This window comes from Python bivittatus, unplaced genomic scaffold (genome assembly GCF_059951505.1).
Source record: "Python bivittatus isolate LINGU-HERP-01145 unplaced genomic scaffold, Pbiv_v1 ctg000330_np1212, whole genome shotgun sequence".
NCBI classification, from domain to species: Eukaryota; Metazoa; Chordata; class Lepidosauria; order Squamata; family Pythonidae; genus Python; species Python bivittatus.
In genome coordinates, this window is record NW_028277058.1 from 18,662,839 (window position 1) to 18,675,707 (window position 12,869).

Here is a 12,869-nt window from a genome sequence, read left to right on the forward strand (position 1 = left end):
GAACAATAAGAAAATTAAACATTTTTGTCTTCTGTGGACAATAAATGTGAGTAGACCAAAAGTACCAGAAAATTACAGTGGAAGGCACTCAAAGTATCTAGAAATCTTTGGGCAAAATTTTATCAAACAGCAGTGCAATCAAAATAAATGTTTTCAATTTTTAAACAATTCACTTTAAGAAGAAAGGAGAGCAGAACATCCATTTGCTATAATTGCTGAGCAGAAGACTGCATACAATAGATATAGAGAATTATTAATAGCCCTCAAATACATAAGAAATTGAAGTCTGACAATAATATGGAGGATACCAATATAGTAGAAAGTCACTTCTCTTAAAAGCTGGAACTATGTGTTCTGAATCACATGGGAGTTTGCTTAACAGTCCCAGTGGAAAGGAACAGTAAAGCAGGAATAGACAAAATGGATGCATTTGCAGACAATAATGAATATGAATATCATCCATGCAAACGTGGTGATTATGCGCATTATGTTTTTCAGAATAATGGTTCTCTGGATATAGAGTTAGACTATTACATATATATTTATTAATAAATCTGTGCAGCTCACTTCTGAGTATGTATGCAGAGGATACCTTTCCAGTTTCCATATTTCTACTGCAGAAATATGCTATAATATGCAAGGAGATCATCAGTTCAATGGAACACTCACTGGCTATCTGTACTCAAATATCAACAGAAGTATAGTTGTGCTCTTGTTTGTCTGAACACAAATACAGCTCTCTGCACAACATGGGACCCTAATAAAACACACAGGGAGATCTGTCCCCAAGCAAACACAAGTACAGAATTCTTTCAGATATATGCAAGTAAGAAAGAGCAGAGGACATGGTTAGTATGCCTATTCCTCTAGCTCTAACTGTTCAGACAAACACCTGAAGAGGGCTCAGAAGACTGATACCCATATTAATATATTTTCAAGAGCTGTCATTCACTGGGTAAAATAAAGCCATTCCTTGCATATACGTTAAGGATACGGATGAAGGAATTTTCCACCGAATGTACAATTAGATCCCCTCATAAAAGTAGCCTCATATCCAGCCAGTACTGTTTTTGTCTGTCAAACATCTTGAGCAGCTTATCTGTGATAGGAGGGAACACTCTGTCTTAACTTAGTCAATCACTGGTGATCTTTGCAGGTATGCCTCTAAAGGTATACCAACATTCCAATGCAAGAACTCATGCTTAAAAGTATGTGCCTGGAAAATTTTGGCATTTTTCATTCTGCACCATCATAGTCAGAGAGAGACGGATTACTATATTTTATTACAAATTGTGTTACTCTTACATCAGCCAATAGAAAAGTATGATCTTTTCTAATTTAGCACTCCAAATTTTCAACAAAAAAACACAATGCCCATACAGCACCCAAAAGAATCAGATTTGGTAACCATAAAATTCAAAGATAGTCAGCCTCTTCCTTATCTTCTTTCCTTGACTGAACTTTCAGAAATCTCCACAGCCATAGGAATGTAACCCATACATAAACTTTCAGGGCATTTGCTACCAGCTGAAAAGCTGCACCTCATTCTCATAGTATTAAAACACTTATACTTGCAATAGTTTAGAACTTTAACTTTAAAAAAAGGATATAATCAGTTTGATCTTCAACCATATAATAAAGTAATCATTATAAAAGACATGAAAAGGAAGTTGAAGATGGGAAAAGAAACACCAGCAAAAGACTGTAGTCTCCTTCATTCCACCTTCCGAGGACAGCTTCCACAGTGACAAGGGATGGTGTGCAGGGAAGATGGAAAATTTTGAGAATGAAAGGGATCAATGGCAAACACTCCAGCCATCATCATTGCAGCACAGGCCTGAAAAGAGCATTGGGGGGGGGGGTGTTTTAGCTGAATGCCATTTTGTTGTCACAGAAAGAAAATAAAGCTATGCTGAATCTTCCTACAAACACACATATTCTCAGGATCTCTTATCCACCCGTAACAATTCAGGAGCTTGCAAACACACCAACACTTCGGCTAAATGCCATTCTGCAGAAGCAAAGGCAAAACAGCCGGGGATAAAAGGCTGCTCTGTGATTGTGTTCTATAAAAAGGAAAGGCTCTAGTGGCAGGATTTTTCATTTTTGATTCACTTTTTTCCTTTACTGTACTTACCCTCTTTAAGGATTCCATTAATATTACTAGCAACCGATAGTAAACTGAACATTTGTTTGGTACACATGTGCAAAAACAGGCTATCCAGCACATGCCAAAAGTAAGCACTTTAATGCAAAGTATGATGTATGCTTCTTAAGAATTTAAGAATGGGGCTTGCTTCCATGCAAGTATATGTACAGAACTGGATGTCAAGGTTGCAAGACTTGCTTCAAAGTAAGGATGAATCAAAACCAGAAGCACACTGCAGCGACTGATGCTCCCAGCTATGCAAACTTTACATTCATTCACGAAAAAAATGATGGAAAAACAAAGACATAAAAGCTACCGAAAGACTTTATGGGGGAGGAAGTTTCCACTGAACCTGCCTGATATCTATTATGTGGGGCTTGCTATTAAGCAGGTTTTCCTAGATCTTTTTCAGGGGAAACCTTGCAGGGTAAAGGATTTCTTTCCAAGCCAGCCCGAGCACTTCTCATTTGAAAAGTTAAGCATTGCCCTTAGTTCAGAAAACTAGCGCCCCGCCCCCCTTTTCTCCCAGCCCTCTTCCCACCAAGCCGGTGACCGGGCCGTCGCCTCTTCCCCGTCTCCTGCTGCAGCGTCCTGGCTGCCAGGAAGAAGACGCGCACCGGGCGCCTCCCCTAAAGCCTGCCGTGGCAAGGCGAGGGCCCGGGGGGCGCCTCTGCCTCCCCAGGCGCCCCCACCCCACCCCCAGCGGGTACTCACTCGGCGTATCCCGTGGTCCAGGGCAAGCGCTTGGTCTCCTTGTTGAGGATGAGGATGGGGCGGGCGATGTGGTCGGCGGAGCACTCGACCTCGTCCTGAGAGAGCCCCAGGAACTCGGGTCTGCCGTAGGGAAAGCGGAGAGGCAAATCCAAGCCGCCGCCGTGCTCCGAGCCCGAGCTGCCAGCCATGATGCCTCCCATCAAATTGGCCACGGCAGACTTCACCCGAGTGAGCATATTAGTCCTGCCGCCCGCGGCACCCGCCGGGCCAGGAGAAGCACCATCCAAAGCGGGCAGGCGCGCAAGGCTACGGCACGGCGGGTCTCACGCTGCTACCGTCGTCCCTGGAGCAGAAACGCTTCCGCTGTGGAAGGGCTGCATGGAACGGGAGCGAGGAAATCACCCGCGGGAGCCGCCGCCGCCGCCGAGCCAGGGAGCAAGGAAGGCGAGCAGCTGCCGGGGCGCGAGCATGACGGCCGTGGCGGCCACCTCGCTTGCCTCTCTCGCAACGGGCGCCGATCACCGAACTCGACCCAAGCGGAGCGGCTTACGCGGCTCCATGCGCTGCGTCACGTGACGACAGCCTGCCCGGGCTCCGTCGGCCGCGGGAACTTCCTGCTCCTTCGGCTGCGGCAGCGCGCTCGCAGCCAGTGCGGTGCAGCCCGGAGGTCTTGCTGCGGCGGCTCACCTCACCTCGCTCTGGGCAGCGGGCGTCGCCTCGCGTCGGAGCTGCCGGCAGCGTAGGGAAAGCCGAGGGGGCGGGGAGGCAGAAGGAAGAACCACGGAGGAATTTGCTTACGGGCGAACGGTGACTCCATACGAGTCCTCCCTGAGTAGGGCAGTTGCCACGCATTTCTACCTCGGCTTGGAAGTGCGCCCGCTTAAATTGAACGGGAGTCAGTCCCTGCCAGGTGAGTGTAGGTTGCAGCCCAAGACTGGAGTATTTTAAGGAGCAGGGCAGTTTTCACGTTGGGGGTATTTTTTAAAAAGCTCCTTGTTTTTAACCAATGCTCTTTTTTTCTCTGTCTCTTCCTTGGTAAATTCCGTATGAGTTTTTCATTAAACGGGCTTTATTAACAAGAGTATTTGTCTGTGCAGTTCAGTATTGGCTCCTGAACAGCAGCCTGGCTCTCCGGGGTTACGTGTACTGGGGCCTGATCCATTCAGTGCAAGGTGCTTTGGGGTTTGTTTGCACACAGAGCATTTGTTTAGCTACTGACTTGCCTCTGTTATGTTAGCTCCTGGGCTGCCCTTTTTATTATATTTATAGGCCTGTCGTTGGCCTCTCTTTCAGCATATATGAATACCAAGTTGGTTTACAGTACATATAAACATACAGTATTTTTTAAAGAGGCAGAATGAAGCACTGTAGATGTATAAAGCGCCTGTTTTACCCTGTAAAAGCCACAATCCCAAGTTTGGGCCCACTCTTGGAGTGCAGTATTTGACTGCCCCAGAAAACCAGGCACTGTCCTCAACCCAGTGAAAGATGCACCTGCCCAGCAACTCAGCACAAAACTTGATGAAGGATGAAAATCTTGAAAACATGCTGGGAAGTCTGCAAAGAGAAGCTCTATCAAGCCTCTATTTTAGAGCTATACAGGAAAGAAAAACATGCTTTGGATATGGGAAAATGCAAAGTATGATTTTATTATAAAAATTTAAGCGGAAAATAAGTAGTTAACCCACAGCTTACCGGAATCTTTCAAGGCTGATAATGAGGCCTAGCTGATGAGAGAGGGAAAAAGTGTGAATTCTAAATACTGTACAAGCTAGATCAGAACTGTTCCAGTTTCTAAAGTGCTAAAGCTTTAGGGAAATAAAGAGTATGCAACAAGCATTACACACTGGATGCTTGTTCTTATTGCTGAGGCCTCATCTTCTTGAGTCCTAGAATCAGGAAGCTGAAAAAGGGTATGCAGTCATGGGGTTTGGTCTTCTGCTCAGTGTAAGAACACAAATTAAGGAGTGCCTTAACTGGTGGCTAATGGCTTCTGCTTTGAACACATCCGATGAACAGATGCCTGCCAGTTGTCTGGGTAATTCCATTGTCAGATTGCTCTTAATTCAAGGAAGCTTTTTTCAAATGTTCCATCATAACCTACCTTGTAATAGTTTAAATCTATTATTCCTCATCTCCCTTTCGGAAAATCAAAAACAGGTCTGACATTCTTCTGTGTGATATCCTATCAGAAACCTGAGGAGTGTTTAATCTATAATGACGAAACATTTCCAATTCCTTCAATTTCTTTTCATGGAACCTGGTTTTCAGACCCAGTCATTGCCCATCTCTTAATCTATTCCAGATTGTCTAAATCCTTCTGTGGTGCTCAGATGTGGACACAATATTGAGTTAGAATCTAGCCAATAACAAATAGTGGAATGTCATTTGGATATTATGCTTCTATTGCTGCAGCCTAAAATTGCTTTTTTTTTTTTTGCAGCCATATCACACTGCTCACTCATTCTGTTTGCAATAAGCTACTATTCCAACCCTATTCCAACCCTTCAACCCTGTTGTGAATTTGCCACCTCTACCTCCACTCACACTTAAGAGCTGTTCTGTATCAAAGAGCAACTGTGAGCAGATGCTGCTGCTGTAACCCAATTATTGTTATCTGGTAATTTATTCCCATCAGTTTCACAGAACAGATGTGTGCTACTAGAAAAGTTCTTTGATGCCATTTTAATGGCAGACATAATATTAGTACAACTTCATCCACTCTGAGCTGTTAGATGATGAATGATATAGAAGGGGTAAAGGCTGATAAAAATGAAGTACAGTGGTTGGCAAAGTTGCCTATTGCGAAAAGTTTTACAGATTCTGTAGTTCTTCTCTTGTATAGATCATAGCAACTATCTCTTGGCAGATATCTTTAATGAGAATGTAAGGCTGCTGATTAAGGACAGTGTTTCCTAGTGCTATCCAATGGGGTTGCACTGCCTGAGACAAAATGGGTGCACAACCTGGATATTCCTGGACCCACAGCTCCTGCTTGAGGAGCAGGTGGCAGCCATGGCTAGGAGGACCTTTGTGCAGCTTCTGGTTGTGTGTCAGTTGCACCTGTTCCTTGACCAGGAGGCCCCAGTAATCTCCTGACTGGACTAGTGCAACGTACTCTACATGGGGCTGCCCTTGAAGAACATTCAGAAACTTCAGCTGATACAGAATGTGGTGGCATGGGCCGTTAATGGTACCTGTTATTTGGTACATGTGACACTACTGCTCCGCAAACTCTGATGGCTACCAGCATGCTTCCAGGTGCAATTCAAGGTTCTGGTAGTCACCTTAAAGCCTTTCATAGCTTGGGGCTGGGTTACTTATGGGACCTTCTCCCCTGGTTGTTTCTGTCTCTCTTATCCAATCCATTCCTGAGCCTCTTACTCCTCTCACTATGCAGCTATGGACTATGCTTCCTCTTATTTGACCATCCCCTAGGCGACATCTCTTTGCCCAGTCTCCCAACATTCCCACATACCATTACAATGACTTTACAGATCCCACTCTTAAAAACTTCTCAGAATGCTTGGGTATATCCAGATAAATGCACTGAATGGGAAGTAAAAATGTGCCAACACTTCTTAGTAGATAAGAGGGAACATAACCCACGGCTACATAGTAGGCGCAGCAAGAGGCTCAGGAGAGACCCCCTAAGTTATTGGGCTGTAAAGGTGATGGTAGGGGAATTGTACTTTCAGTTTTGCAAGCTTCTATTAATGTAGCTTTACAATAAAGTGAAATTAGCTTATCTGGGTGTGTTTCCTTCTGGTCTACCCAGTATGGCTGACAGCCATCAAGCCATCTTTCCTATGCTGCATTTAATAGCCCTTATAAACTACAATGGTAAAAGACTAGCTTGTCAACATTTTTGCAACCAGACATTTTTCCAATAGCCCTAAAGTAAGAAGGCACGAAATGGGGAGAGGAAGAGATATTTGAAACAGGAGACTGAAAATATAAGAGAGGGAAGGTTGCCTTTGGTCCAGGAGCCAGGAAGCAGGTAAAGCAACAGATGCTACCGGTCAGAAAACAGGCTATCCAAGAACTAAGCAGACCTGCAGCACTGCCAAGAACAATAAGCTTTTCTCCAGTTCAAATAAACCATAGCAGAGCCAGAAAGAAAACAATTCAGCTGTTGAAACTTGCTGATGTTATGCTGTTGCAAAGATCCAGAACTAGTTGGATTAAATCCAAATATCCATTTAAGCCAACTTTACATTATTTGTGTAATTACATAACTGATGTAAATGCATGTTGTTTGCAATAGAACCTCAGTGGACAATCCCTCAAGGTTTTACATATCACATTATCCTGGCAGGTATTTGGAAACCAACTTTGTTCAGATGGACCTCATGTCAGTCCTCTATATGGCTCTGAGGAGAACCCTGTATATAGGAGATACAAGAGAAGGATTCTGGCTCTCTCAGTGACCTTTCTGGCATGGTGTATTCTGTTTGGGATACCCTAGCCTGCTTCCATCTTTGTAACATAGCTCTTGAGGTTGAAGGTTCCCTTTCTTCTGGATCATCTATAAGCAGCTTCTGAGTATTTGATGAACCCTTCCTCATGATTTAATGATTAGCAGCTTTGTCTAATTCTGAGGGTGACAGTGGGTGTGTAGGAGATTGATTAGAAAGGAATAGGTTGTTGTCAGCCTTTTCTTTTACTGAAGTAGAAACTAGAGCAAAATCTCTGAGCTAATAGCTTCCTTCCAAATATGTGGGGTGACAGTTCATCATTATTCAACAAATTAGTTTGTATATCAGAATCCAAATCAGAGTCAATATCAGAGGTGAGAGAAAATCTTGCCTTTGAGGAATTTACTGCTCAAATTCTTGGGTCCTGCTGTAGGTCTGAGCCTACAGGGATAATTTCTCCCTCTTGGAACTGCATTGAACAGGTAAGTTGGGAAGTTACACTCTTTTCTAAGTTGTTGTCAGTTAGGTCCGGCTGAGAGATAAGAGATGTCAGTGGGGAGGCTGGTTGTTTTAAAATTTGGAGTCTGTTCTGAAGATCTATTAACTGAGCATAAAATGAATCATTGGGGGAGAGAGAAGGATGGTTGCATTCTTTCTGCACTGAAGCAGATGGTTTCTGTAGTAATCATCCTCTGCTCTTGGCAGGAGGCTGTAGCCTTAAACAAGTGAGGAGAGTGTAGCTGAATCACAGGTTGGACTGGGGTGTCTTTAAAAATTCTTGAAGGGAAAATACTGCATTTCTGTTGAAGAGTTTATGCCATCCTAAACATTTTCTGTACATTATATGGCTTATGAAAAAGAAGACAGATTCTTGTAAACCCTAGAAAACTGGGCTAAAAGTGATATGCATCCAGATTTATGTGCCTGGGATGACAGTTTAAGAGTTTGCTTAGCAGATATATTACTGCTTTCTAAGTGTAAGATTCCTAGGAAACAGGCTATTTAAATGGATAGACAACAGAGCCCGGTTTTGAAGTATTCTAGCTATACCTTCAGATTGATTTTTAGTAGAGGACTTTGCATCGTTAGATGTTGTGACATGGCAACTACTAGTGACAGTGTTGTTCGAGCTTGAATAAGCTTATCAAGTTTAAATTGGATGTTGTTTAGAGAAACAAAAATGGCCATAACTGTGGAACCTATAAGTAGACAAAGCTCTCCTAGAGCCTTTGGGATGGTCTCTGAAGAGTGATTATCGTGTGGCCTTTCCTTTCTATTCTCTCTAATATTTCCTGGCTGATGGCAACTAGGACTATAACAAATCTTGTTGGGTGATACAGAGGTGGGCAAGTGTTGTCTTTCCTCAACCTCCTTTGGAGAGAAAGTAGAGTCTTAAGGTAGCAAGCTTGTTCTTAAGTAAAGGAGCACTTACAGCTCTGTGAGAATCACGTAGTAGGAAAGAGACAATTTTTTGTGGTTTTGTTTAGAGGCTGCAGGATTCCTCCCTCTTCAAACAAACCTGTCATGGACTGTTTTATAAGATGTGGCATACTGCAGCTTGTGGGTATGTCGTCCTTTTCCTTCTGCAAGAATAAAGAACTCTGTAAAAGAAAAAGGATTGAAAATAACTTGCGAGATTTATATCCATTATGCCTACATTTTTCAGGAATATGTTAGGTACAGAGGTTGCAAATGGTAACACTTTTGTAATTTTCTTTGCCATGGGCATGACAAATTAAAAAACATTTACCCAACATTTGCTTCTGTAAATGGTGTAATATAAAATTCAATCACTAAATATGTTCCAATATACTGTATTACAGTTCTTCTAAACTAGTGTTTTTCAAACTTGGCAACTTTAAGATGTGTGGACTTCAACTCCCAGAATTCCCCACCAACCTGGGAGTTGAAGTCCACACATCTTAAAGTTGCCAAGTTTGAAAAACGTTTGTTGCCTGAAGACTAATTCTGTGATTACATAAATTTTATTATAACAACAATGAAATATTTTGATGAACATTTTTTAAAATTTGTAATACTCTTGACCAGGGACTAGATTTCCAAAAATCATTTTTCAGGCACTTTAGAGTCCATCTTAGTTTTGTTTGCATATCTCTGTCTCCTCACATATATATGAATTCCTTCAAAGAATGTTGTTGCTGCTTTCTGTTTTGTTTTTAATTATATCCAGGGTTCTTAACATAACCTGCATTTTAATCTAGAAGGTATAAACTAGACATATTATGAAACATACTGATCACAGAGAATCCTGCGCTACAACCATTTGTTATCATTTTTTATTGTAAAATCCATAGCAGATGCCATGGAAGTACTCTGTATTTTAGGCAGCTACAAGCAATATCATGATAGTTAATACCTCAGAAGTTATTTTTAAAACTCTTCGAATTAATGGTCAGAGTGAAATTGATATGTTCTGTATTCTTATACTACTAGAAGCAAAGCGAAGTTTATATCAGACTTTTGGGTTCAGGGCTCTGGCTTTTTTGGAAGTGTGCTCAGACTTGTATAACTGGGGAATTAAAAAGGCATGTAGTTGGGCCTCTTCTGAAGAGAGATGGCTTGTCTGGGGATTAGGTTTGCCAAGCCAGAAATACAGAGGTACCTCGGGTCATGAACTTAATTCATTCCGTGACTCTGGTCGCAACCCAAATTGGTCGCGACCCGAATCAAATTTTCCCATAAGGTTCAATGTAAATACGGTTAATCCGTCCTGACCCCTACGAATTTGGTTGCCAACCGATTTTGGTTGCAACCCGAATCAAATTTTCCCATAAGGTTCAATGTAATTACGGTTAATCCGTTCTGAACCATATATATATATATTTTTAAAACCACAAAAATATGACACAAAGTATAGTACGAAGAGAGAGAACGCTAACCTTGCTCGACACGACTTCTGGCGTGGAGGGCAGGAAGGCGGGTGGGGAGGTGGTTATTGCTTGGAGGGAGAGTCCCCCTCCCTACAGGAAGCCACGACCACATGTCACGGGAGGGAAAATGGCCACGGATCCTGTTTGTCACCCAATCCGGCGTTCGCGAACGGAAGCAAAATTTTGCGAACGGAGCTGTTCGTGACCCGAATTGTTCGTGAACAGAAGCGTTCGTGACCCGAGGTACTACTGTATCACAATCCATCCATGGTATCATACAGAGGAGACAGAGATGTCACTTCCCATTACTCTGTTGATGCTTAGTTCGTTCACCACCACTGCCCCCCCCATTTGATTTACTTACTGTCCAATGTGCATATTTACTGAGAAGTAATGTGCCATATAACGTCAATTATTAGTTCCTCACAGAAAACTGAACCTAGGAAAGCAGCATGGAATTTTTTCATAGCTTTGAGTCTGATTATCAGGGAAAAGCAGGACAAGATTTTTATAAATACAGTAACTGAAGTAGGGGGTGTATAGCAATATATAATCAAGCATACATACATTGAGTGGCATAAAAGCTAAGCCAAGGCTGCATCCTTTTGTACAATTAGTTGTGAGCTCCGCTGAACACAGTCAGACTTACTCATGGAGACTATAAAATGTGTGTTTAACTGGAAGAAGCCAAGCGATCAAGTTATGGCAAGATTTTTTTTTAAAAAATGCTACTGTTATCCTATTAAGAAAGCCATACTTCCTTATTGGGGGGGAAACTTCACTAGTCATATTCATATTCATAAAACTGAAATGAATAGCAGTTGCATTTCAAACTGGAGCAAGACAGTTTTAATTCACGTATATATTGGTAGAAAAATATGCAAGCAAAATACACAATATATCTTGCTGCCAAGAAGCAACAAAATGTATTAAATTGTGTCTTTAAAAAGCTAGTGGGTTCTGAATGCCCTCCCATATATATTCCACAGTAACTATTATGTGAGTTTGAAAGCTTAAACTGGAGGTCTTGTAGTGCTAAAACTACATTTAAAAAGCTATGCTTCATGTTATAATTAAAACACAATTTGTTTCCAGCATCTTTTTTTTAGCTTTTATGCCCAACAGCCTCAATGCTTTATTTTATGACATAAAGCCTATGTTCAGAAGAGTAAAAGATAAAATAAACATTAAATAGCTCACTGCAATATAACAAACTGAAGGCTTACAATCAAACATGCTGAAATAGGTCACATTATGTCTCCTTCTATCCTTTTTAAAGGATACGCCACCAAGAAACACTTAACATAAATTTCAAAAACTTATCATGTACTTAATTTATCTTTTTTGTGATGGGAAAAAAGAATAATCCAAGTTCCTTGGCTATGATTTCAAATCAAGTGCTACAGTACATCCTGGAAGCATGTTCCATCCTCGCCTACATTTTAAAAAATATTTTTAAGAACATAGCATACAGATTTATCTTTAGCAAATGTGATGAGAAGAAGCAAACATGCAGAAGCAGATGAAAGTATTATTTGTAAAGACCTGCAACATAAGAAAAAGCACATTTCAGTTCAAAATGTTAAATCTAAACCCTTAAGATGCACACACTTCTCTGTTACATTTATCACAATGATGTCTTGCTAGAAAAAAGGAAAAATGTAACAAAAATAGTTAATGGAAAAACTGCCATATGCTCAAAGTGAGAAAGTATAGAATATTTCTGTAAATTTTAACATCATCAAAGGAAAGTCTGCTTAATTGTGAATACACTATGTTGACAATTTGATTCCATCTCTCATTCTTTGATATAGCATTTTTATGTGTGTAAAAACAAAAACAATATAATTGTATTAAAAAAAATACCCTCTATTTTGGTAATTATGTTTGAAATACACCTCGGACTTTATTGGCTAAAGACAGAGTAATCCTCCAACCTATTTAGAATGGACCAGAACACTCTGGAATGAGACTGCCATGGATTCAACTTTTTTCATGTTTGTGACAAAACAAGTCTATGTCAAGTATGAGTAATAATATTTCTCTGCTTCATTAATTAATTCATTTTGGGGGCAGTTATGCAGGCAGGTCTGTTCGCAGTTAGGATATCAATTGTGCTATTATACTTGTGCTACTGAATCTCTGTTAGTTAATTGTGGCTTTCTGAAGGACCTTTGGCAGTGTTGCAAGGTTTATTTGGGGGACTTTCACACTGCAACACTTCCATTCCACAGTCCCTCCTAACAGTTTTGAAGAAAGGCACTGCTTTCATTCCTACAGACTTCAAAATACAGAGAACAAACAGGAAACACATGAAACAGTCAGTGTTTTCCCTTCAGCTGGGCAGCATAAAAAAAAAGCAGTGTGTGCAAACTTTGAGTGGTTGTGAAGCCTTTAAGCCAGCTTTCCTTTCTAAAAACCAATGGACAGCATGCCACAGCAGCTGAAGCTTGAGAGCCAGGAGGTGTGGTCAAGTAAGAGTCTCCAGCAATGAGAAAACAGGCCATCACAATTTCTGTACACCTTCATCATGGCTAATTAAAAGACCTTCATCATCTTTTTCAAAATGATTTTGGATGCACTGCAGCTGACACGTCAGTCAGTTTAGTTGCCAGACACAGCACGACAGCATGAGATCCATAGGTCTTATTATATAGTGCAGTTGTAAAAGGACTTGGTGCCTATAGTCTGGCATCA

At 41.4% G+C, this 12,869-nt stretch overlaps 1 protein-coding gene and 1 long non-coding RNA gene across 2 annotated transcripts in view; one reads left to right on the plus strand and one right to left on the minus strand.

Moving 5' to 3' along the window:
- PPM1H (protein phosphatase, Mg2+/Mn2+ dependent 1H) overlaps positions 1–3,218 on the minus strand; it is an 81,983-nt gene extending 78,765 nt beyond the window's left edge. The window contains exon 1 of the mRNA XM_088141776.1: positions 2,864–3,218. Coding sequence (XP_087997902.1) covers positions 2,864–3,099 — 236 coding nt within the window. The 5' untranslated portion in view covers positions 3,100–3,218. The remainder of the gene's footprint in view (positions 1–2,863) is intronic.
- A 416-nt stretch (positions 3,219–3,634) lies between these two features.
- The window catches only part of LOC112541039 (uncharacterized), a 105,410-nt gene continuing 96,175 nt past the window's right edge, over positions 3,635–12,869 (plus strand). Inside the window, exon 1 of the long non-coding RNA XR_003085073.2 lies at positions 3,635–3,773. This is a non-coding gene — a long non-coding RNA (uncharacterized LOC112541039). The remainder of the gene's footprint in view (positions 3,774–12,869) is intronic.